Genomic DNA, 26,731 nt, shown 5'->3' with positions numbered 1-26,731 from the left:
GCAAAAACAAAAAGAGCCGAACTCCCGCTGGCGCTGTTTCAGGCAGGGGGTGCGCGAGCACTGCGGAGGCGGGAAATTTGAATTGCAGTGGGTGGTAGCAGTGAGCGGATAACGGCGCTATAGCCCATTATGGCGAATCACTGCTTTGCACTTCCGGCAGCTTTCACATTGAGTGGAACGACTTTAATTTTTGTTTAGTGAAAGTGGCAGCTCTCTCAAATTATAGCAGCATCTTGAGTGGCAATTTTGAACGAATATAGCATCAGTTGGATAAGCAAAATTTGAAAGAGTACAGATAAGGACGAACTAATTTGGAAGTTTTCATCTCGACAAAATTACCACACCGTAGCATGTAGCCCGCTGCATAAACGACGAAATAATGACAGCTCCTTCACAATGATTGTCCGCCTACTGCTCCACCCTGTACCATCCTGTAGAACTTGTGGACACTTCCAAAACAAAAGTACTGTAATTGTAACCGAATTGCTGTGATTTCTGCTTTGAACCAGTGGGGCGAGGACATGATCCGTAAGATTATGTGCATTTTATTTTTCGAACGTTTGTAGATGCATACATGTACGTACGTTCAAAAAATTGTACGTACGTACGTACGGTCAAGGAGATGAATTTCATACATCCTAACCCAAGTTGCAAGGACAGCTGCGGTCATGTCGTTGCGACAAGTGGTTGCGGGGTCTCACATTGCTGGGCAAACTGGAGGCGAGGGCAACTGTGCTTGTGTGAAGCATGCAAGAAACAAAGCGTCCTATGCCTTAAAGAGTTTGGCAATAATGCATTCCTACTAACACTCTCATTTTATACGCGTGGCGCACACAAAACTTCGTAATTAAAAAAACGCATCAGCCAATCAACGCACGTATGCAAACGCTGCCAGTTGGCAGTCGCTGAGTTTTTACCGAAAGAGGTGTGCGCAGGCATCAAAGCGGTGTCTGTGACGGTGAGATACATGATAATGTTCACCATGATGGCGTTGTACGTAAATATGGCACCGCCATCCTACGTGCGTTAAGATCATCCCTGCCACATGAACGTCGGCAGGATTTTGTCTTGAGGGAGGGGGAGGGGGGGGGGGGGCAAACTCGTTGCTTTCCGGAGAGAAAGGGAGAGGGCGAAGGAGATGTCAAGTACTGGTGTGGCTTGCCCTTTTGCACCTTCATACCGAAGCCCATGCCCTGCTGCAAAACCATCTACGAAGAGTGTCAGACACTGACAGTAAAGAACTACTGAGTATCACTGAGCACTGTGCGAACGGTACATAAAAACTGCATTGGGCTTTTTACCATTCATCCATCCATTCTTTCTTTTTGTGCACGTTAACTTTTTTTGCCGATGTATGCGACGCTTTTCTCTCGTTTGTTCCAGCTTTCGGCTTAACAACTTGACATCTTCTAGACTTTTCATAAACACGGAGAAGAAAGACCTGATCGTTAAGCTAGCTGAAGGGGTAGCACCAGCCTCAACCATTTTGATAGCAGGGGCCCCAAATTGTAAAAAGTTTACATTTCAAGATCAATGAGAGGTAGAGAGAGAGAAAGAGAGAGAGATAAGGAGGGAGAGAGGGAGGGAGCACGAAAGGAGGAGGGAGACAGACAGGGATGGAGGGAGGGAGGATGGAGAGCGATAGAGACAAAGCGAGGGAAAATAAAGAGAGGTAGGAGGAAGGGCGGGAGGGAGGGAGACAGAGGGAGGAAGAGATAGAGAGAGAGAAGAAGATAGAGCGAGAGAAAACGAAAGAGAGAGGGACATATTGAGAGGGAGAGGAGGAAAGAGAGATAGAGATAGAGAGAGAGACAAGGGGAGGGAGGGAGGGCATGCTAGGAGAAGAACTTGCTACTCCAGATAGGGATGTCAATAGTGAGATGGCATGAGCGTTGGAGATTGTGCGGACAGCGGCGACATTAGAAACTTACAGATATTGAAAATAAAACGCAGGAAAGTGCTTTAGAAATTAAAAAAGAAATACTGATGACCCACTATAAAATAGTAACAAAACAAAAATAAAACTGGAGGAAAACGACCAAAAACTGCGAGGTCAACTAAGCATTTTTAGGATATAGGGAATATGAAAGGGTTAGTGTGTACTTCAGTGCCCCTATCCATTTAGGATCGATTCAGGTTTCCTGCTATGCGTACACGGCGGCCACAAACCAAAACAGCCTGGGTAACCAGTTGGTGTAAGAGCTGACGAAGCTGCAAACGTAGAAGCTTCAGAAATTATTGCGGCACTTCTTCTTTTTGGAACGTGAAGACCGGGTCTCCTTGATACGTGTCGCCGATATCCGTGTCCATTCCCTCGCCGCTGGCGATTTAACGACACGCTTCTTGATAACAATCGCCCTCTCTTCTGCATCTGGAGACCAAAGCACTTTCTATGAGTTGTTAATGCGAAAATATTAATTTTAGATCGCCCAATGGATACCACCATCATCATGAGGTCGGCGGATACCGCGACATTTTGGGTCGAGTGGAATGCCGCACTCCTTCGCCGCCATTGGGGATTTATTGGCGGTGTTTTGTAGACAATTACAATTTATGTCCTGATTTTGCGCTGCATGAGCCGCTAGTTTATCCAAAAAACAAAAATAAAAAAATTGCCGCATCCTCCACTAGTGGTGCAAGGCCGGAGAAGCAGCAGAGCTGGCGGCCCCTCTCGCTTTGTCGCAGACCCGGCTGTTGCACCTCACATGGATTTCTGAACTTGCCGCTGAAAGTTCTGCATGACTGGCAGGTCCGGATCGTTCTGTCCGCAAGCCTTCACTTCTTTCCCAAAGGGGACCATAGCCCACGCTAGAACCCGCGGCAACCAACTTCGTGAACTCGGCGTCTGTAGCGCGAACTCGGAGTCTCTGCTCCCCACTTCAGGCGCGAAAGCACGTGAACTGGCGAGGAAAACAGCACGCGAGAGATCACGTCCCAAACGCTCGGCAGAGTGTTCTCGAACGTCGAGCTGGCCGACGCCGGGCGCTGCTCACGAGGCGCACGCTCACGTGCGCTCGGTATTTTTCTAGGTATTTTTTGCGAGCTCCTCACGTGGCGCAAGCCCACGCGGAATCCTCGACGACGCCGGGCGTCCCTCATGAGCCGCACGCTCATGCGCGCTCAGTCTTTTTTCTCGGTATTTTTTCCTGGTAATGCTGGACGACGGAACTAAAAGCTTAAACAGCTGTGTTGTTAAAATGTACGTACGACAACGCCGCCAACATACATCTAAATTAACGTGTCAGTGTTTAAGCACTTCACAGGTTTTTAAAGCCTATGTTGACGTAGAAACTTAAGTAAATTGCTTTGTCACTGTAGTTGACCAAAACAGGACTGCGTACATTTTCACCCAAAGCCACGACACTGCTTTCTCCGTCCCTATACTATGATGGGGAAGCTAGCCCTTTCAAACAATCCACTGCGACAGCAGTCTTGGCTTCGGGAAAAGGCCTGCATTATAATAATGCCGTCAGTCTGTATTTTTGTTTAGTATCCGCTTATGAGTACAACTAGAGGCACGAGATGCAGCAAGGGGAGCGTTCTGAAACCGGCGGGGAAACCGAGTTATTGCGTGTGGTAAGCTTTTCCTCAGCATGAGTCTTAGTGTGGAAAAGCACGCTTTACAGGCTGCTGGTTCTTTGAAATATTGGTGGTGTGTACGAGAAGGATAGCGCTGGCAGGCATGATTTGTTGACTTGGATAGCCTTCCCGGGAAGTGACAATAGTAGTCGGTGGTCGAGGTCAAGGGGAAGGAGGCGTGTAGGAAACAACGTATGTAACAGACACAACGTAATGAGTAGAAGGCCCTTAAATGTTTCCGCTGGTTACCACGTTATTGATTCTGATCAGGTGCGGAGGCGGACAGAACGAGTCGGCCAACCACGGCGTTGGCCCTTCTAATGTTTGCGTATGTAAGCAAATATAGACGCCTTAACTGCAGTCTAAGAGCATGCTGCAGACTCTGATAAAATAAGGAGGGGGCGACACTGTAAGACAACAAGATGAGGAAGCCTTCATAATTGAACAGACGCGAAAAAAAAAAACGCGAGTAAGCCTACTATGCATGTAACTTCATTTTAAATACGCCTGCGCTATGTGAATTACGCCACGTCGTCACCACTGTACACTGCTCCATGTACACTTCTGGCTAAAGAGCAGCAAATGTTTGTCGGATCTGTCTGCTGCAAGACAACTCTAGAAGTTCACCGCACAAGATCTGGAGATTGGGTTTGTCGTGAGAGGCTGTAGTGTGACCGCGTAACAGTTACTGAGCCTCAGTACTCGGTTTTTCCCTCCTCTTGATGAACCCGAACTGTCGTTTCAGAAGCTGATGCATGGGCGCGGGCGGAACGGCTGCCCGAATGGAGTCCCGATCGTGAAAGGAGTGCTGCGGCGGCAGCGGCGAGACAAGTGTCCTGGTTCGGACAGGGTGAGTTGTCCTCGTTTCGTTGCATTTTTCAGCAAAACTGTTTACTTTTACCACCTGTATGCAAACCCCGCGTGCGTTCCTAGAAGCGGTATCTTGGCCGACTTGCGGCCGTAGTGGCGGCAAGAATTATGGCTGTGGATTGGGGAAAGGGTGTGGTGGTGGCGCCTCTGCACGGGACCGGCGCTTGTGTGGTGATGACGTCACACGAGTCAGAAGTGCCACTGCAGCAGCGGTTGTGGCAGATGCATAGGAAGTGCGGCGATCGCGGTGGCGCTTGTGGCGGCGAAGTGTGGTGTCACCGCGGTAATATGACATCATACGTGGTGTATGCAAAACATGGGTGCGTGCGTTAGAGCACGGCCAGAAACCGGTATGACGAGACGGCGCAACGCGCTCTAGGAATATGCGCGGGAACAAACCACGTTCAACGACAATTTCGCTGGCATACCTCTTCCATAGATTGGATTGGCCCTTTCAGTTTTTTGTTGGTTCCACTCATAACGTTAGGCCTAATTTAAGGCATCAACGGATTGAAGATCTGTACTTCTGTCAGCAACGACGGCCTGTAACAACTAAGATGTAGCCGAAACACAATACTTTGGGCAATGTAAGGCTTCATAATTCAGGCAAAAGACGAACCAAAATTTATTGTAATTAAGGTACTGTTCATTGCAATTTGAAAAAGATTATATAGATAAAAACGATGTGCAAAATTGGCGCGCATATGCGAGGAAAAAGGCGAAAAATAGCACTTTTTCTAGAAAAGACGAAATGATTTTTGTAGTGTTAAACTAAATCTGCAGACGCAAAATTTCGCCTTCAGTGGGAGCCCTGAGCTGTTACCATAAAATTGCCAACAACGGCATTATGTTCTTGAAATTAGTCGCAAGGCGGTGGGCCACATTTTTTTAACTAAGTTCAAACTAATAACAATCAACAGCTGCTCATGCCAGTATTGCTTCACTTCTTTAACACTTTTAACAAGCATAAATCGATGGCAGTGAGTCATTACGCTAAAATATTAAGACATAACATATTTGTAGTACAGTAGCAGCAGTATGTGTGTGTTTGCGACGCAAGTACTTCGAGGACCCGAAAGCACAAACTAATCTGTGTTGCATCAGCGGCACGAGATACTTTCCAGTCTCGTTAATTCTAACCGTTTTGTTTAAACTTCCCGTTTCTTCGAACTGACGTTAGGGTACCACTCCCGCTGTGTGCATTTGAGTGTGCGAGAACGCCTGGTAATTTGAATGGGATCGCGAACCCACCGGTTACTTCGAACACACCACGTCGCCAGTTATGCTCTCAGCAGTGGGCAACCTCACGCGGCGAAGCCTCCGGCGCCTCCAGCGTCAGCGCTGTTTTCTCAGAAGGCAAAGCAAGAATATCTAGTTATGAGGAGGGGCATACCTGGCCCGAGACTTGTGGCATTATACCTGACGCGGGAGTTAGCACGATAACAAGTACCTTATTAATGAGTCGGCGCGTTGTTAGCGATTTAACAAGTAGCTTAATTATCAGTAAGCGCATATCTGATTACCCATCCGAGGACCCTCTAGCCTTCAGCAGCAAGAATCCGAACCCCCTCCCCCCGGATACCGCGTGCTTTTTTATTTGCCAGGTGAATCCGCATAGCACGTTAGGGCAGGCTTACAAGCTGCAGGCGATTTTTGTTCAATCCCGCCAGAAAAACCGCGTGCATATATGCAAGCGCAACCAATTGGTTCCGTTCGCAATTGACGTAAGTAAAGGTACCGGAACAATCCATTTGTATGCAGCGCTTGTTGCAAGTTCTCCATTTAAATAGCTTCCTTTTATTCAAACTCCATTCAATTTGAAAAAATAATTCGATTGGCCTCGAGTTTGAATAAACAAGATTCAACTATGTTGTCTATCGTTTTGTAACACCTTCGATTGTCTAGAACACATTTTATTTTTTGGTGTGTAATAAACTAGTTGCACTATATTTCGAACACCAGAATAGCGTTGATTCAGTTTGATATTTTACAAGTCAGTTCGCACAGATCTTCGTTACGAGCTCACTATCATAAGAATGATAGGCGAATAAGATTATTGTGCCAGTTCGTAATAAACTTCAAATTTTCTACCAAAAAAAAACCGTGTTTATAACCTACAGTAAAATATTTCTCTTTACATTATTCCTCCTAAATATGCACACGCCTGATACTTATCCAGGACTGCGTGTCATCAAAGCTATTACAGTCGAACCTCGTTATAATAAAATAGTATAGGAACAGCAAATTAGTTCGGTATAACCGATATTCGTTATAACAGTAGAGGCAAGAATTGCGTATAGCGACTTGAAAATCTGGCTCGCGCAAAAATACTTGATACAAAAATGCCTTTTTAAGGCTTCGAACCTACCACAAACAAGGTAACCCTTACCTTTCTCCTGGTTGCATTTCAAGCTGAATGAACCGGAAGATGAGTACGTGAAATTAGTATAACAGAACAAAGCTCACTCGAAAAACTAGGCCTGCGTGCTTATTTATTTGATGTGGGATGTGATCTTCATCTGGTGGCTACTCACAGCACTGAGCAGGATAAAGTTTTCCACAGTGTCTACGAACAAAAGACATGTATACTTCGGCAGTTTCGGACTACGGGGGGTTGTTTCAAGTAGCTTCTCCGCCTCCTGGTCAAACATTGCTTCGTCCTATCTGATATCGCGGGCGGCTCTCACGGTTTCAGTTTAGTTATAAAAAAATAAGTGTCATTAAAAATAAAGCCTGACCAACCAAAGTTCGTATTTAGTTCGCTATAGCCGATAATTTGATATATCAGTGTTAGTTATAACGAGGTTCAACTGTAGTTTGCATGTACACATTTTCACTAACAACTGCCGCTCACAAAAACCCTACGTCAAATTAGCCAATCGCATACTCTGCAAAGTCGCCGTTAGGGTAACACGGAATTTCTGGGAGAAAAGAAAAACACACTTCCTCCACTGTTATCCGCTTCGCAGACCCAGCAGCGCATGTATTGGAGGTAAGTTGCGCTTGTTATGATAACAGAGACGAACACAGGAAAAAAACGTACACTTTCACGAGAAGACGCCGCATGGACTGCACACGCACACGCACCCTAATGATAATTTTCTCTCGGAAAGGGCTGCAGATCCGTTTGGCAGTGGTGTCACTTAACGGAGGGGAAAGACAGCGTACATAGCTTTGTCCGTGGCCGGCGTCACATCTTCGTTGCCTGCGTGTGATCCTGGACCCTCTGCCGAGCAGAATGGCGGAACTAATGGTGTGGTCGTTATGAGTGTCCCATGGAGCACGAGACTTGTGATTCAATTAGCCTGAAGTAACGGGACAGCGCCACCTGGTCGGAATCCGGACATGACGCCACATTTTTTCGTTAGGCGGATCTAGGTGAGAGCCTCACGAGATTAGCGCCATTTGCGACGGGGACAAAGATTTCGACTTCCGCTCCTGGATGCAGAGAGGGGGCTAGGAGCGGTAAGTTGTGGTGTCCACCACACTGCCGGAGTCGAGCGATGTCGGCAGTGGCTGACATAAACACGGACAGAGTTGTGCTTGCTTGGGATATACAATTAGTACTTATGGTGGTCACTTCATGGGTCCTGTCTCCCGCAACTTTGCAGCGGAGTTTTGTTGCTTGCGCTACACGCGCTGGCATAGCCACCGTGCGACTGTTCGAGGTGTCTTTCAACTCCTCGTTCTGTCGAAGCGGGCGGCTTTTCTCTCTGCCGGCTTCAAACGTGTATGTCTACGTACTTAGATAACTGCGCTCACTTTCAAGTCGAAAGAGTGTGCGGCACACAAGATTGTGTGCGGCACACAAGCCTGCATTGTTAGTTGTCACACTGCTGTGCTGGGTTTTTAACTTAGAAAAAGAAAACTAACCAAACCCTCGCCTAAGAGAACAGGCGTGCGTGTGAAGCTTGTCACCAGTCAGTCTAAACGAAGCCAAAACTCAATAACTTAACCAAACCTTAACCAAACCCAAATCATCCCAAATGCATACCCAATCAACCCCAACCCAACCCACTGGCTGAGCTTTACCCGATTTTGAAATAAATTATACTGCACGCACGCACAGACACACCAGATGAAAGATTACCCCTTATCACACAAACAATGGCTTCTTCACCTCATCCTTTACAGATTCACCTCCACTGGCATGTGCACTGTCACGCTAGAGTTCTCAGTAACTTTCAAATCAGTCGCTCATCTCCCGGCATGCAGCGCGGCCTATCAACGGTAGCGTCCGTGCCAACGGTGTTGCGGTAAACAGGGACGTGAGTCTGCAGCGCGCCCATTTCAAATTAGCCGCGCATCTCACCGCGTGCCGCGCAGCCTAGCAACGGCAATGTCTTGGAAACGACGCAGCGCAAGAATCACTCGAACGCTCTGCATATGAATACCGGGTTCGCTTGGCGCAATCGGGCAAATGTTGGCTCCATAACGCGAGATCCCTTGTTCCATTACTGCCCCGGGACGTGATTTTTCTTGAGGTGCTTGGTATTTTTGAACACCATCATGAGCTTCCACAATACAAGCCAGTCAATACAAGTTTCACTTAAAAAGAGCGGCGTCATTTTAACAGAACCATACTGCTTTTGACCACTCGTCAAGCTTCAAACGTTTACCAGCGTAAAATGATCACCGTACGGGAGGTGGAAATCAGAACGTGGAAAAAAAAAGGGGGCGATATGGGTTCGCGGTGTTTGATCTCATCAACTCCATGTATAAAAATCCTCCTAGCAAGCATAAAGAAAAAAAAAACACCATTTTTCAAGGCTGCGTTAGGACAATGGAACTTCTAAGATGTTTTGAAAGCCCTTCTTGGTTCCGGGGAAATAAACCTGCCTTGCGACCGTTATAGTTTAAGTGCACGGAAGTACGTAGGACCATTTCAAAAAGCGTTTATATAGCAAACACTATAGCAAACAAATATATAAAATATAGCACACAAGTATATTTTCCCTCCTAGAGGACGACCAAGGAATAAAGAAGACAAATTCTAAGACTAAAATGAAATGGATTCATGCATTCGCAGAGTGCAATTTAAAGTTATGAGTCTTCGTGGAGCCTGCGCACAGCATGGCGAAAACAATTGCAGTTGTAGCGGCAGAAGCAACAACAGTAGGAGCGGGAAACATGAACAATGGAAGCGTTTCAGGGCAGCCTGTTTCTATAGCGTGACCGACACGCTTCCGTGAGCAGGGAAGCTAACATTTATCTTCTCAAGTGCGGGTGACTATACCGTAAGAGCCGCAGAGATGATGGTGGCCACCGAAACTTTGTCTGGGCCCGTCCATGGTCGCACAGTCTCCTCCGTCCTTGATACCGCATGATGCACGAGCTTAATGTGCGGCGGTCAGCTCACGCGGCTTTGTCTGGTTGGACGGCAGGCCCAGCGAGGGACGTTTGTATACACGTACCAGGTTGCCTTTCCTTGCTAGCGAAAAGGGCGCTTAGATTACGGAACCCCTGGTTTTGTAACGGTACTGCTTTTACGTTGTGAAAGAAACTGCGATATCATGATATCGGTCGGGCATTCGGCTTGCCGTAATGTGCCAGCATACAGCGCGTGTAATGTTTTTCGTAGGAATAGAATTTACCTTGCGTGGAACATCAATCTTGGTTGTAGCTAACCAGATCATCACGCAATATGTGTAACGTGCAACGTGTTTTTTTTTTCTTTCGGCCAGGTGAAAAGAGCTACGAATTTCCGGGTTTTCAGAGAGAATCCTCAATCATGCAAGATGCAAAACCTTCTCGAGCTTCATGAATTGAAATACTCTGCAAATGTAATCCCCCTATTTCTCTTGTTGCTTTCTCAATCAGGCAAGTGCACAGTAGCACAGTCATGCACATTTCAATTGTGTTACGATGTCTCAGGGTAGTTTAGACGAAGAGCTACTACAAGAGTAGAATTAGGTTATAATAGAATATTCCGTCTGACGTGACATATCTGCAGGATTTGTGAACCGAATAGTCTACGTCAAAGATTTCTTTCTTTCATATCTTAGGCTATGTTCAGACTACCTACTCAAAAGCCATATCGTGATGTATGGACGAAAAAAAAAAAACAGCGCGTCACGCAGTTCGGTTGGCTGAGACGTGAAGTGACTCAAGTTGTCACGACAGTTGTGGCAACAGTCTGAACCCGGCCTTATTTGTAGAAACGATACTTTCAAACGACGTCTCTGCTGCCAACACTTTTTTTACAGAGAGAGAGAGAGGGAGGGAGGGAGAGAGGGAGGAGAGAGAGAAAATTCTTACATTGTTGCTTGCTCTCGTAGAAACTAAGCCCAAAAGTGGCATTGTACGGCATGCACTTCCTTGCTTTGGACGCCCAACGCTTCGTACAATTATTAGATGTTGTTGCGCCGCTTCACAGCCTTTTCTTCGTCTTCGCCACATCGCCTCGGCTCGCTGTTATTCTTGTAGTAATGCGCGCGTATTTTCCCTTCATTCGTACGTGTTAAACGCATCTACTGATTGTGATAGAGTCGACAATGCATACCGTGCGTGAAACCAACGTTTGGTTCCCTCCAGTGCATGCTAGTTTCATTTTTACTTCTGACTATTTAATTTATATTGTTTGGCTGCTAGACGGACCGACACGTACACCGGGATGCAGGCCAAGACTTAAAGGACCCCTGCAACACTTTTCTTCGAGATTACTTTCGGGATTTACGTCTGTTCTTTGTATCATGCAGAGATGAACCCAAAAAGAATGATCAAGATCCGTGCAGAAATGAAAGAGTTATTCCATTTTTAAATTTAAAAATACAAGCAAATGCAATGTTGCTCTGTCTCTGGAAAATCGGGGTACTTTGCTGAACCCTACCATATTCTTCTACTTATTTTTGGTTAGCAGCGATGCTGTTCCTAACAAGACTTACCTTGAAGGATGCCCCGAGTGATTCGCAGTGTGAAGTGTGTACGCTGCCTTTCTACCCAGGCTTCACGTGAACTTCCCCTTGTGTATTCACAGAAGGTCGAGAAAGAGTCGCATATACCCCAGTCTAAAATCCCAACAGGAATACCGCAAAAAAACTAACAAGAATTCCTGTCGTACGACAAAAACTTTGTTGTGACAACAGAAGTTCTGTTGTTACGACAAAACCATCTGTTGTTACGACACTTTTCTGTCGTATCGACAAAGTCAATTTTATCAACGACAAACATTGCTGCAATCACAACAGAACTGCCGCTTACGCTATTCTTCACAATGGGCAAAAACGTTCAAACCATGTGCAACTACTGAAGGAACATCAGGATCACGACAAGACAGAAATTCGGCACGACGGAACATCAAAATGAAGACAGGCATACGACACACGACAGAACATCAAAATCCCGACACCACAAGAATACGACAAGACGACAGTACGACACGCGAAAATACGACAAAACACAGAAATTTTTCTTGTCGTCATTTTCGTACCGACCTTCAAAGCAAGGTCTGATGCGTTAACCGCTGATCCATCCCAGCTTTTCCTTTTTTTTTAAGTGAGGGTGGGGGGGGGGTCTAATATTTACAAATATACATAAAGGGCCACGTGGAGTGATTGCAGAGGTTTCATAGTACGGAATAACATAGCTATGCGATACCGAAAAATAAACGCGTTCGGAAACTGCGCAAGCCAAGACAAGCGCCAGCATGTTTCGCCAGGAAACTGAAAACCAGTCGAAGGCAGAGCCATCAGAGCCGAATAGTGCTGGAGAAATTTACGATAGAAAGATTTCCATATCGGCACTGGTGTCATTTGTTTACAATTGAAAGGAAAGGGGTAGCGGGTATGGGAATAGAGGTTCCGGAGAAGTCGTTCATTGGCAGAAGTGGCCCATTGTGCTTCCCCACTTCCAACCCTCAGATCAAGTCCCATCTCCACGGCTGCTCTACCTTAAACTCCGTGAGAGCTCGCGAGTCCCGCGCCAGTGAGTCACGAATCTTAAGGTCTGAATCAGTCCCGTCAAGGGCGGCTGCTGCCCACTGCGCCTTTTGTAAAAAGTGCCTCCACGCCGGCCGCGGCCGTTCAGCACATTCAACCACGTCAACCCTCCCCCTCCATAGCAAGTGGAGACCTATGACATGGGCGCAGTCACGAAGAAGCGGGAACTTCGAGGCCATCTCCAAGAACCTCACGTTCATTCAGGTGAGATTCCGGTGCATGTTATAAGAGCACTGCAGCTTGTCCCGGAAATGCAACGCCGTGTTGCATTCCACAAAAACATGCTCGGGGGTCTCCCGCCTTCCACACAGCAGGCAGGTGGCCCCTCCAGACAGGAAAAAAAAACGCCCTGCTCCTGTCTTGCCTTAGGAGGTAGAACCCCTGTGTGCAAGCGGAAGAAGAAATCCTTCGAACCAGTAGGAATGGGAAGCTTCAGCACTCGCCGGAGGACGTTACTTTTCAGGCGCTCTAGAGGTGGCGAGCGATACATGGTGGGTGGAAAGATATGTTCCACCAAGTCATCGTACAACTTCTTCGGCTTCGCTGCGCACAGGTACTCCTAAGGGAAAAGTCCTTGCAAGAGAGCCACCGCTCCCGCCACTTCCCTGCAAGAGCGCAACCGTTGCCCCAGGCACCATGTGCAAGCTCCGCTGTTGTTGCGAGCCAAGGGGCCCAATATAAGGTGCCTACGTTTTGGAGAGCCGTCTGGAGGAAACCATCACTGCGCTCTCGGAAGTACATAAATCTCTGTACAGTCAGTTTCAGTTCCATGCTAACGACTTCAACCCCCGGCTTCAGCACTCCAAAAAATGCTGGTGAGGCGCATGGGCTCATACGTGGATCGCCAGACGAAAACCGCAAACAATTGGTGTAGCTTGGCCACTGAGCCTGCATCAATAGCCGACACACGGGCCGCGTACAAGATGGCCGGATATGCCACGGCGTTGCAAACATGTGCCCTAGAAAAGAGGGCAATATGTCGCACTATCCAAGGCTCCAAGTTCCTTCCAGCAGCTGCCAGTTTGGTGTGCCACCGGGAGGGCGATGGCTGCGCCGATTTCTAGGTTTACCCCAGGTAGCGGTTGATGGCCCCCTTCCATCGAACTCCATGGAGTTATTGGGGTTTGGTGAGCCATTCGCCTAACCATGCTCCCTTTAACTTCAAAAGGTTGAGCTAAGCTCCGGAGAATGGACAGAATGCTTCGGCCAGTGCAACGACCTCCCCCGTCTGCTCTCTTAATGAACACACAAAGGTGACATCGTCCTCATAGGCCAAGACCTTTAGTTCTTCGTCGCCGAGAACTAAGCCTTTGATTGACTTCGATGCCATTGCCATCCTGAAAAGTGGCTCTATATGTAATGCGAAGAGAATCGGGGACATGGGGCAGCCCTGCCGGACCGACCTTCCCACTCCGATGGGGTTCCTCACCTCCCCGAACATGATGATGCTGGTAGTGATGCCGGTGTAGCAGATTTGTATCCACTCTACCCTTGCATCACCTATCCCACATTGTCTTAGGAGCATGAGCAGTAATGCGTGGTATGCCTGTTCGAAGGCCTTTTTAAGGTCGAGTTGTAGGACCGCTAACGGTTGAAGGCCAAATTCTGGCACTTCACAGACAGTCCTTATGCGGTGAAGATTGGTGTTGATGGAGCGACCCCATCCCAGCACCGGGGCAAGTATCGAGAACTTCGCATACAATGGGCGTCAACGAGTATCTAGGTGTGCGTCTAGTTTTTGTCGTTTTTCAGATATTCTGGCCGTGATAACGTTTGTTCGCCACGAACAGATCTTGCAGTTGAGCCCCGTCATGCTAATACTACACTAAATTAAGCCAGATCTTCCTCATTTAACTCATAAAAAGCTATCTCACAGTCGCGATATCCCCTGAGCAGGCCAAGGAACAGTTGTCTTTAGTAACAGCTTTCCAACAAATTTGCTTGACTGAACTTGTCTAATGGCCGCCGATTGCTGCTAGAAAAAAAAAGAGGTGCGGTTGCTTTTCGGTAAACAGAACGGCGCTTCCTAGTGCGAAAGCACGTCCCCGAACGTCGAGACGCAAGAGCAGGACTGAAAACATCGAATCTGCCATCCATTTTGCGATGCTCGCCGACAACGCCACTTCTGGCGTCGACGCTGATATTCGCAGAGTATAGACATCGTCATATGGAGCGCAGACGGACGATTTGGCAAGCATATTAGCGAAGCGCGCAGACGCAGGACGTCGGGCGATGCTGAGAGCACAGAGAGCGGCTCATCGTAACACGGCCTGAAAGGGTACACGATACACAAGCGCTCGAGGCGGGCAGTAGTGTATGCCCTTATTGCTGCCCGCGGTGAAGCTTTATGCTTACTTTAAAAAAATATACACACTAAAGCATTATTTAGGCTCATTTGGTCGATACAATGATATATATGATATTGCAAGCTCAGATCGTAAAGTGCGTTGGGTCCCCGCGTTTCGTCGTCACATTCGGGGCTTTGGGCGTGACGTAGGCCATGCCGGATTTGCCTGTATTTGTAGACGTAAATATTCAGCAACTCTTAAAGCGAAGCTTTTTATTTCTACCCCCCAAGGGTTCTTTTGCGACCGTTGGTGTCAACAGGAAACCCCCGTGAGCAAATAAAACATGGTACTGGCAACGCCAGGGATCGAACCTGGAACGCATGTCTTACCGATTCAGCTACGAACCCACGCCGAGACGGGGGAGACAGACGGTGCCCTCACCGAGCACATCTGCGGGTTTACCCCCTGCGTCTTCGCTGAATGCCACATGATAGCGTCACGCGACCTCTCGCGGCACTGTGCGCTCCACCCACGGGAAGTGTAGCGGCCGTGTGCGCGCCTTGCGCATGCGCTAGGATTTATAAAAAAAATTAAAGTTCACACCAACGCAAGGCATCTCACTTCTCCTCGGTCTCTGCCGCCGATGTCGTCGCCTCCATCGGCGGCGAGAGAGACGGAAGAGAACTGAGATTGTCTAGCACCGAGTTTGAGCTTCCTTTAATTTTATAAGAAAATAGTTTCCACTTATGTGCTTCACGAATACAACACAACCAACCGTCGTTCATGAATCATGGATTAATTTAACGTCAGCAAAGAATATCTCGTTGAAGTATTAAGGGTGGGGTTAAGTGCATTTCACTTGTCTCTGATTTCACTCTTTGTAGAGCCACGTGCGTGAATTCAAGTGACACCGCAAGGGTAATCGTTGGGGGTGTCGTTTACAGCTTCGCTTTCCAACCATCTTCACGGGGTGGATTGCCGCGCATTTTTTTCATTTGCGCACTGATCCTGATAATTGTTTTTGTGTCTGTATCTGAACGATACCAAGAACCGATGTAGGGCCACAAATATACCTGAAAAAAGGCGTTGCTGGGTTCCTCTAAAGACTCTTTTTTGAGAATTTATCAGTACGTCATTTGTTGGTCGTCCGGTAGGTCCGCCCATCCGTGCGTCCGACTGTCAGTCAGTCAGTCAGTCAGTCAGTCAGTCAGTCAGTCAGTCAGTCAGTCAGTCAGTCAGTCAGTCAGTTGGTCTGTCTGTCTGTCTGTCTGTCTGTCTGTCTGTCTGTCTGTCTGTCTGTCTGTCTGTCTGTCCGTGTGTTTGTCTGTCGGTTAAAGTGACTTCATGGTTGACAAACCAACGTCTATAAAGCTCAACGTATGGGCGATCGTTTCACACGCACATTAAAGGCGCAATATTCCAAAGACACAGGGTAAATGACAGCGGAAACATAACCACTCAATTCAAATTTTCCTCCTTGTTCGACGTAGCACTTCACGATGCATCACTACGCTTCAAGCCTCGGTCAGTTTCAGGGTTAATTTATCGTTCACACATATTTTATTCTAATGACATGCGTCACTAAGTTTTCCACATCTACCGCTGCCTGTTTTTTTGTTTGTTTGTTTATTTGAGAAACCCGCATCACAGGACCAGGTTTCTGTAGGATAAGGACTCCCGTGTCTCGTTTTCTTTCTTCCTTTTTCCACATAGTGTGTGGCATTAGTACTTGAAGTGAAAGGCTCAGAACAGTGCACATGCTAAAGAAGGTTACGAAATTGCCGAGGAAAAAAAGCAGTACCTCTAGCCAGGAAAGGAAGCGTAGCGCGCAAGGAGAGAGAAAGGGCGATGTTCGCAGAGGAGGGAGGGGAAATCGTCTTCGACCGGCCTTCGCCTTTGCCGTCAGCGAGGGCTTCGCTGCAAGGCGCTCCCGTCGTAGCGGTCGATAAGGCGACCAGCCACGGCGGCGGGAGTACCGCGCGGTGTTTCTTCCGCCCTCGAGCGACTCGCCCTGTCTGCGGGGCCACTGCCTCTCTCGTTGCGAAACCCGCTGGAAAGGCGGTTTCGTGTTTCCGTTGTGTCACCTCAGGAATTAATGAACACCGGCCTCAGCGCCGCGTCGGTAATGGAAGATGTATTAGGATTGTAACCTCTTATGATAACCGGATCTAGCCAGCCGTGTTTGCAATATAGCGCGATAATACATCAGCGAATGCAATATTTTATATCTGTTTACTGCTCAGAGAACTTTTTTTGTTAACAGCACCTCTCCTGATACAGTGCAGGAGACCCCGGTGTTCACACTTCGGTGTGGAGGCTTTCAGTCTTACTATTTCTACCGTCTTTTATTAGAACTGGACGAATGGTAGTACCATCTTCAACTGTACTACCATTCGTGCAGGAAAGGGTTCACCATTCGTTACCGCGATTTTGCTGATGTGCTATTAACAAATACGTGTCGTTATTTTGCCGATTCTCCAGAGGTTCTTAGCTCCTCTCTATTTCCCTCTTTCAATAACTATTGTTATTTATCTGTCACCATAACAACACAAATACGGCGGGTTATAAAAGTCAGTCTTAGGAGAGAAACAACTAGAAAAGACCTCAACTTGGGGAGCTTCAACCCCTTTGCCGCGAAGAATCGCTCGACACTACGAGGGTCTTAGCTGTTGCTGCAGCAGCATTCCATTCACTTTTTGCCTTCCGTGTGGTGCTTGTTGTGTGGGTTAAATTAAATCCTATTGCAGTGTCAGATACGGGTTTCGGTGTGATGAATTTGCCAAGATAAGCTTCCTTACAAAAGCAGATGCAAACATCAAGCTAGCTATATTAACGCCGTTCCGAGACGTCTGCGGGCATCGTGCTTAAAGTGCTGATCTATAAAAAGAACGGGAGAAAAGTCCTACAAAAGCGCACCATTCATAAAGCACGAAGTCCCCACTTCGTCTGCTATCTCGCTAGTTTTTCCCAGACGTACCGAACTGAAAGAGCTCAGATAATTCTGGATAGAGGATGGTGGTGACTATAAAGCTCCGTGAAGCTTAGTTGGTGTTGCCCTAGCTATTATTTCTGAATGAGGCAGCCCGAGCTGACGATTTGCTCACCCTGCCCTACTTTTTCCCACACGAACTACTGCAATCGCATGTACATCGCAAATTTACCCGAAAGCAGTTTGTGAAAACGAGAAAATATTACAAACTAAACACGCATTTTCTTCTGATGATGTGTCAAAATGGCTATAATCGCTGTTAAAAAATTGGGCTAGTTGGTATTACGAATAAGTGCGCGTGCGCGTGCGTGTGTACGTGCGTGCGTGTGTCCGTCGGTCCATCGGTCCGTCCATCCATCTCTTATTAACGCCAAAAATAGTTCAGGTTTGTGCCGCTCTTGCGCGGCGAGCCACTCCTCCCATAATATGATGCAGGGCAGTTGAAAACGATAAGGCGGGTGTTGTAGGCAAGTAAGGTGTGCCAGGCCATTGGTAGAGAAATGAGGGGTACAAAAGTACAAACTGAGGTGAACCTAAAAACCAAGTTAAAAACCCAAGAAAATGCCGAGCGCTCGCGCATGCGTGCCTCGCCGCGACCACCCTGGGTCCCTGGCGCAAGTTTGTCAAGCCAAACATACCCACTTAAGGATACTGGACAAGATTAGCAAAAAAAAAAAAAAAAAAAAAAAGCTCCAGCGTTCGCCGTAATCGGGGCAACACTTCCTCGGAACGACAAAGGCACGTCAGAGCATACGCCCCTCAGAGGTGATGTCCAGGGATTAGCACTTTAAAAAAAAAAAGGAAGCTCACACTTATAGCACCAATGAAGTAAAGGTCATTGCGGCAGCGAAGAAGGAGCAAATCGGCTGCAATCGTGGACTTAAACCGTCGTGATGGTCGCGCAGCTGCGTACGGCTTCGCTGCCTTCAAGTCTTGCGCGTTAGTGTGAGCTTTCTTTATTTTTAAGCGCCAGTTTGCCCACGTTTATTTATTTGTTCGGAGCCCATGGTGTTTCTTAGGCAGCGGACCTATAGGGCGCGACGTTAGAGCAACAAGTGTCGGAGCGATGGTGGCATTTGAGGCAAGTAGGTAGATGACTCGGGATCGTCTGCGGGATGTAGCGGATAGCCGTAGTCACCCGGAGACCTTGTCTGTACAATCTTGATACACTGAAATACGAACAACGGAGCGCGTGGCTTTCAGTACATGCCCCGCATCCTGGCGACGGGCTACGTATGCGCAGTAGGAAGGAGTTACGAGAGTTCGTGACCAACCTTGTTATGCACAGGCAATCGTCTCTCCATCGTTTGGGCCCTAAGTACGAATGAAACGAAAATTGGTGCAGCTTCTACTGGTGGTGCAAGGCTGGAGAAACAGAACAGCAGAGCTGGCGGCCCCTCTCTCTTCGTCGGAGACCCGGCTGCCGCAGCACCCATGGATTTCCAAACTTGCCGCTGAAATGTCTTCATGACCGGCGGTCCCGGATTGTTTTGCAAGCGGCCTTTCACATCTCTCCTGTAGCACGCGCTAGAACCCGCGGCAACCGGCTTCGCGATCTTGGCGTCTTTAGCGCGAACCCGGCATCTGTGCTTCCCACTTGAGGCACGAATGCGCGTGAACTGGCAAGAAGAAGAGCACTCGAAAGATCACGCCACCAACGCCAGTATGATACGCCAGTATCATGCACGAACGCTGGGCAGAGTGTTCTCAAAGGTCGAGTTGGACCACGCCGGGCGCTCTTCACGAGGCGCGCGCCCACGTGCGCTTGGTACTTTTTCTTCGTGTTTTTTGCGAGCTCCTCACGTGGCGCAAGCCCACGTGCAAGCCTGGGAGACGCCGCGTGCTCCTCACGAGGCGCACATTCACGTGCGCTCGTTGTTTTTTCTTTGCATTTTTTTTTGCGAAAGTCGCTGCATATAGTTTAAGCTTAAACAGCTCTGCTGTTCATAAAATAATACAGCTGCGTGTGCCGTTTTCACTCAGCGCAGCGTGGAAGTTAGATAACGCTCGCGCGAGCCGGCCCCGAAAGCGGCGCGAAGACAAATCAAAACGCTCACTCGCCGAGCGATGGTTTTTCCATACCAATGTTGAACACAAACTGTCGTAACTTGTTCATACTACCCATACGCGGCTCGTCGCCAGGATACAGGGCGTGTACTGAAAGCCACGCGCTCCGTTGTTCGTATTTCAATGTATCACGATTGTACATACAGTTTCTAGAAGTTCGGTGAGAATATTGTCAATACCAAGTTGCAACAAGCGGACAGTTGAAGTGCGTACGAACATAAACAGGTCGACACTGTCGTCCGCAAAACCAACGAATTGCTCGCTACCTACACCAACAGACTACAAATCGTACGTAAGACAGCCCCCTTTGAACTCTCTCTCACACACACACGCATAAAGTAAGCATGTCCCCTACTTCTTTGTGAAGGAAAGCAAGTAATTCTATAAGAAATTAGCTATACCAGAGTTTTACAATGCTTTGTAAAGCAATGCAAAATTGTTTGTACAACAATCGAGGACGTCTAAATCTGCAGCCGGCCAAATCCGCAATAACTGTGTTGAGAAAAAAGAGGCCCGTTACGTACGGTCCTCCATGAGTACACAATAAAGAGGCAGAAGCAGGTGTGGCGATATCAAAGAACGCGGTGCGGCAAAATGTCTAACACGCTGGATGCGCGCGGGAGTGGGTGACGCGGCGAGTCATCCGGACGCCAAACCAGTTTTAGGGACGGAAACGCGTGCGGGACGCGTGCTTTTCCGCTCATGTGTTCGACCCTTTCGTTCACAAACTGCTCGCGTCCGCCAACAACGAATAAAGCAAGTGCCTTGCCAATGAGATATTTATGCACTACCATAATATCATTCTCCTAAATCTCATGGTAATATTACCTGGTGTCACACGCATTTTGTGTGTGTGTGTGTGTGTGTGTGTGTGTGTGTGTGTGTGTGTGTGCGTGTGCGTGTGCGTGTGCGTGTGCGTGTGCCTATCGTGTGTGTATGTAAGTATTTTTTTGCGCTCAATATTTTTTTGCATTTATGAACTCTTGAAGTTTCCACTTTTGAATTCTTAAAAAGAAGCAGACACGAGTAATCTCTACACGAGTTTTCGCTTGCCCTCACCCCCAGCCTTTATGCTCAATCTTACCCCACGTTCTGCTTGGGCCTAGCCGGCTATCCTATGTGCAAATTCTCTGAGCTTACCCAACGTGTCCCCGGGTCTTTCAATTGACAGTCTTAGTTAAGCGAGCTCAACCTGCCGCCTGGCAATCTGGCCAAGTGTACAACGCACATCGCAGCGTAGGGACTTGCGCTTTCCTTCTTCGCTGCGCTCCACGAGGTTGGCAGTGCGTGGCACACTGCAAGCGTCGCCGGGGAACACGAGGGGCGGCCCGCCTACTCGCCCAGAGCGTTTCCTCTACGGGCACGGGGAAACCGACCGGCGTGCGGCCCCCAAGCGCCACCAGCAACCACGACATACGAGGCAGCACCGCGTCGACTGGCTAGTGCACACACAGACGCCGCTCTTGCGCGAGAGACGCTGCCGAAGCCGCAGCAACAGAAGAAACATAGGCAGGCGCTGTAAGGAAGAGGAGGGCGGTGGGTAGGATTGCAAACGCCTACACCCCCTCCCCCCTCCTTCCCCGCGTTCCCCCGTGGTGGCGCGTATGACTAAGAGCAGAGAACTCGGGCGCCGAGAGATCTCGGAGCCCTAACTTGATTAGGACCCTTTTCATCTTCCACGGAGGCCCGTTGTTTTCCATCGCTCCTTCCCTATCCGCGCAGCAGACACGGGCCCGACGCCGCGCGCGCGATGAGCCTGGGGTCTGCCGCGCTCTCCCCACGGCGCATGCGCGGTTCGCCCGTCTTTCCTCTCGTCGCTCCTCGCGCCAGTCTTCTCCCGAGCTTTCCTCGCCCTCCCTTTGCTCCCCATCCTCCTTCTCGCGTCGCACCCTCTCCTCCCGAGCTGCTGCCGTCCGCCTTTGTTCTTCGGGGCCCAAAACAAATGCAGCCGGTGCTTGCGGCGCATTGTTCCCTTCCAGCCATCGTCATCGCGCGGCATCTATGGCGAGTTTTGCCATCTCTCTTCCCTTTCAACGCAGCGCGCCGCGGCTTTCGTCCCCGGTGTTGCTGCTGCTGGCCAATGAAGGCTTTCTTCACTCGCCGCCTATCGCTCGCTTCTCCTTTCGCGCCGTTGTCGGTTCGCGCAGCCGTTATCGGCCGTCTGACCAAAGGGTAATGCTTCTTCGTCTGAAACTCCGTCAGTGAAGCGGTTAGACCCTTTAAAATTCAAAGAAGTACGTAACGCGCTACAAGGTACGAGTTACTTCTACCTAGTTTCGATTTTCGGTAACGAGTAACGTGTTTAGTTACTTTTAAATGCAGAGCATTTCAGTAACTCACGATGTCACCCGCGTTGACGTCCGTAGTCGTCCGTAGTCGTAGTCCGCACCCCTCCCCCTACACTATACGCCTCGAGCGCGGCCTGTAGGGGCGCCACTGAAATCCCCCTAGCGGCTCGTTTCGAAAGCAGCCGCGGGAGTCCATGCCCCGCTCTCCAGTGCCTCCGCTGCTTTTGCGGCACGTTCACGACTGAGATTTACCGTTTGCGGGTGTTTGAAATCCACGTTTATGTGGAACAGTCACTCTGTTCGCAAATGGGGGGTGTTTACGAGAGTGTAAATGCTTCTGACGCTATCTTAGTGTGGTATCTTTGGTCTGTATAAGCGCCAGGTGTGTGTCACAGGCCAGCGTCGCGGAACCGTCGTATGCATGGAGCTGATTGTAGTTACACTGCCCTGAATTTACTAGCAGTTTCTTCGTAACCACCGGTTCCTCAGATGTTCATGCTACGGCTATACGCTACGAGTTAAATCGGTTTTGTGCGCTTGCATAATCAGCGGAGCACTCATACCTGACAGCACGCAAGTTACGTTTGCCAATACCATACCTCAGATATTGATCACCACCATTTACAAGCCAGTCTGTGTTAATTTCGGGAATATTTAACAAAAGTACGATGGACAATGCATAATTATACTCGGGGATCAGCACACGATAGAGTCGTCTTGTCGTGAGGTGAGCGCCCGCAAACATTCATCTCCTACATATATCCTCTGCGAGCAGCGTGGAGACGGGTTTAGGATATAATCCGCGTCCGCGACTAAATGCTTCTTCGAAGTATCGTCATATGGCACAGGGAGCCTGCAGAATAAAGCAGAAACTGAATCCAGAGAGAGCCTTATCACATACCACACTCTTCCAACGACACCTTTCATTGCTTGTTGAACAGCCTACCCTGTATATTTCCAAAAATGCGTACGCCGTACGATCAGCTCTTCGTTGAAGTAGAAAAACAAAAGGAAAGTGAACGCGAGATTTGTGTGTGGGATTACTAAAACGTTCATTGCTTGATTCCGCTCCGCATTTGTACACAGCGCCCCCCTCCTCCACCCCCCCCCCCTGTCTCGCGAAATAGCACTGCATTTTGTTTCATTTCCGTTAGAGCTATTATGTTTCTTATTTCCGCACTTGCACAGCATTTATTTTTCCGCGGCTTCATTAACTTGCCTTGGTTCTTGCTATATGACGTGTGTGGGCACATATTTAACGACGCACAGGCTTGGATTATACTTAACATTTTCGCATGGTTTATATTCTTATAAAAGGCATAAGTTATTGTCCGGGATTGAGTAATCGCATCCCCGAAACATATTTTTCTGCGACGTATATATTCGAAACGAAGCCGCATTGATTGTCCACGCTGCAAAATGAAGCGAACCTCTCATTGTGCCAGTATCAGCGTATCAGGTCTAAACGAGGCGACAGTAGAATTCATTTGTGCCTGATGTTCTGGAGGTGACATGGGTGATATGTTGCTGCCGTCGCCGACGCCCGGAAGAGCGGCGACGAAGCGCGCAGAACCGCGTCCCCCGGGTAGCTCTTGCAGGCGATCGCGTACTCTACGAAGACGCAGCTGTATTTTAAGTGACCTAAACGTACTCTTTGCCTATAGACGTCTCCATAGCAAGTTTTTTAGGGCGCGGAAAGGTGAAAAAAAGCGAAACAGAACCAAAACACTGCACGAGCCCCTATCAGCCGCGCAGCGCAAATCCCGTCAACGCCGCGGAAAAGCGGCGGCAGGCGGCGCAGCGATCGCGAAGCTCGAGGCGTATATAAAAAAAATACTATCCGGCGCCTGGTTTCGATCCATCGACCCTGCGGGCGGAACGCAATGTACATGGTGCTCTACCCACTGCGCCACAAAGCCGACACAGAATGGGAGGCTACGAACGCGCCTTATATCCTTGACTCATTCTAATTACTGCTGACGAGCGCTCTCTCGTCAGCAGTTGCCACAAGTGCAACATTAACGTAACGCAAACTACTTAACGTCGTGCGCCCCCGGAAATGCTCTGCATTTGATCGTGCCCCTCGCGAGGGGGATGTTTCACTGCGTCGCCATGCGAACAGTTTGCCATTATAGTTTCCGCCCGCTCCGGTCGGTGTCACCACGGTTCAAACCACGGCAGGGGAGCTGCGCGGGCGTTCGTTGATCGGCGTGCGTTCCGGCGTGGTGGTTTGATGGTTGTGGCGAGTTCAGTCTGCACTTGGGATTTTTTTTTAACAAAGGAACGGGTAATGTATTTAGTTCCTTTAAAGACCAAGTAACGAGTAGCGGTATCTCGTTACTTCGGGGGAGTAACGTGTACAACACCGCTTAAACGGGATTGTTTTCATTCTAACCTGTGCATGTGTCTATAGGCACATTGCGCTGTTTGCCTCGAAAGCAGAAGCAGCACTATTGTCTACATTCGGGTGGATAGGGCCGTCATTTCTACTGTGAATGATGCCACGGTCATCACGGCCTCTTGTCACAGCATTCATTTTACGCAACTGACGGCGCACTGAGATACCAACAGCCGGGATTATCATAGTCGAGCCCGGGCGCCCAAACAGGAAAGGCATGTGGGTAACGTCATAATAACAAGGGCCGATACGACCGAATTGTTTAGGTTGCGCAGATGAAAAGTGGTCAGTCGTTGATAGTGAAGACGATCAATCAAATTGCCGATAATACAAAAGACAGGAAGGAACCGATGCGTTAATCACAGGCCGGGCTTCACGGCTGAGGAACCGCGGAAACATAACCAATGAAAACTTCGACAGGCAGCTACTGCTTAATTAAGAGAAACGACTAGTTAAAATGAAACAGTGAGCCATGAAACAAAACAATTGTGCGTTTGGTAGTCAAAGTAACGTTAACAGTAACTCGTTACTTTTCGGCTAACTCACGCATTCCTTTTGAGAATCGGTAATGAGTAACGCATTTAGTTACTTTTAGAGCGAATAACGAGTAACGGTATTTAGTTACTCTTTGGGGGTAACGTGTACATGTCTGCCTAAAATGCTGCAAACTGAAGCAACGATTGTACGAGCTGTTGTAAAGGCACAGCATTTATAGGTAACTGTGGGAGGAAACTAAAGGTATCAACAATCACCAGATTCTTTCCTAGGAAGTAGTGGAAGGTGAAGGAGGTGAAGGTTGGCGATGTTGGTTCAAAATAGACCTTTCCTCGTTAATTTCCCCTCCTAAAACCACCATTTTAAAGCATAATTCGTGACAATTCACGCTATTTTCGTTCATGCTATTCTTTGGTATTCCTTTTATAAACGTATAGGCATTTTTTCCGGTTTGGCAGTGCTGCTGTCTTTAGCAAATCAACAGCGAAAGCATAAGTAAGAAAAAAAATAACAGAAGCGTTGCTGCTGAAAACAGCGGGAGATTTTAAAATAAGTGCTAGTAGAAATTTATAACGAGGTCTATTTGTTGGTCATGGCAAAAGAAAAGTGACAAAAAAAAAAACCTAAATTTAAAACCACGCTTAAAACCAGCCCCGAAAGGAGGCAAATGTGCAGCCGCTGAACACTACTAAAGTTTAGAGGTTAAAAGCTTGTGACGGTGCTTTTGCTTCTCACAGGGGCAGCCTCACGACGGGTTGTTTGTGAACGAAACTTGGCTAATGCCCAGACAGCAAATTTTACTACATACAAACGTCGATCCGTTGCCACCCCTGAAAAAAATCAAATGAGAATTTGTCTTCGTGAAAGCCACATTTTCCCTCTCTAAACGCTGAGCCATTTCTCGTGTACCCGCTATTTACGCCGCAACTTTCCCTGCCAAGCAAACACATTTACATATGAAATCGGGAACCGCAGCGCGCAACTCAAACCGCCAATTTTTCGAAAGGGCGCCATTGCGTCGGCGAGAATCATCAGTATTCATTCGAACCTCTTGCAAGACACCTCAAGAGTGACAGGAAAAGTTTCTTCGACTTATTTTTATCTTATTTATACTTCCCCTATCTAGCTTCACGCGTTTCATTTAAAACAGCCTACTCATTAATTTTCGCCAGTACCACTACGCTGTCATCGCCATGAATGGCGTTTGCCGACCGAGCATTTGCATTAGATGCCACCCAAACAGCGTGTTGCGGGAAGAGGCTTCGGGCTAATAACGAAATGCATTTCATCTGTTGATGCTCTGGGGCGAAGCCAGATGAGGCGAGGTTCGCCCCGGCTCTAGATGCCAGATTGTTGTCGGCTTTTGGCGCTCTGCAAGCGGGCGGCATCCCTGGCCCCTGCCTCTCGAGTGTCATCGTTCTTAGTTTACCGGGAAGTACGAAAAGGATTGCCTTAACTTCTCGGCTCTTGGGTGTCGAAAAAGGCAATCATGGAAAGGGTTCGCCGCCACGTAAATCACCCCTGTGGTGATGCTGACGTTGTTTTATTTCGGTCTCGCGCGAGGCAATCGTCCCGGAATATGCTGCTCACTTGACGTTGTACACCGAGGCTGAATTTATTTTTTACTGGGCGCCGGAAAGAGCGGCGCAGCATTGTTTTGAGTGTTCGCGCTAAGCATGACGCTCGGGGCTGTGGCTGAAAAACGTCCCAGGAAGTAACTATTACCATAGTTGTGCAATTTCACCCTGCGTTTGCTCTTGCTTTTTTTTAGAAAAGCGAGGTGACAATGCAGACACCCACGTGAGGCATAAGCAAATTGA

At 48.3% G+C, this 26,731-nt stretch overlaps 1 protein-coding gene across 2 annotated transcripts in view; it reads left to right on the top strand.

Moving 5' to 3' along the window:
* Positions 1-26,731, top strand: part of LOC144173266 (uncharacterized) — a 107,619-nt gene that overhangs the window by 23,341 nt on the left and 57,547 nt on the right. Inside the window, exon 2 of one of the 2 annotated variants that reach the window (XM_077701753.1) lies at positions 4,328-4,429. In XM_077701753.1, the coding sequence (XP_077557879.1) occupies positions 4,328-4,429 (102 nt within the window). Of the gene's footprint in view, positions 1-4,324; positions 4,430-26,731 lie in introns of both variants that reach the window. The other variant, XM_077701752.1, reaches the window with a different exon arrangement.

This window comes from Haemaphysalis longicornis, unplaced genomic scaffold (genome assembly GCF_048455015.1).
Source record: "Haemaphysalis longicornis isolate Haplotype H1 unplaced genomic scaffold, Haemaphysalis longicornis Haplotype H1 scaffold_3, whole genome shotgun sequence".
Lineage (NCBI taxonomy): Eukaryota > Metazoa > Arthropoda > Arachnida > Ixodida > Ixodidae > Haemaphysalis > Haemaphysalis longicornis.
Note: the sequence above shows the minus strand (reverse complement) of the source record. Positions and strands in the feature narration are given on the sequence as shown.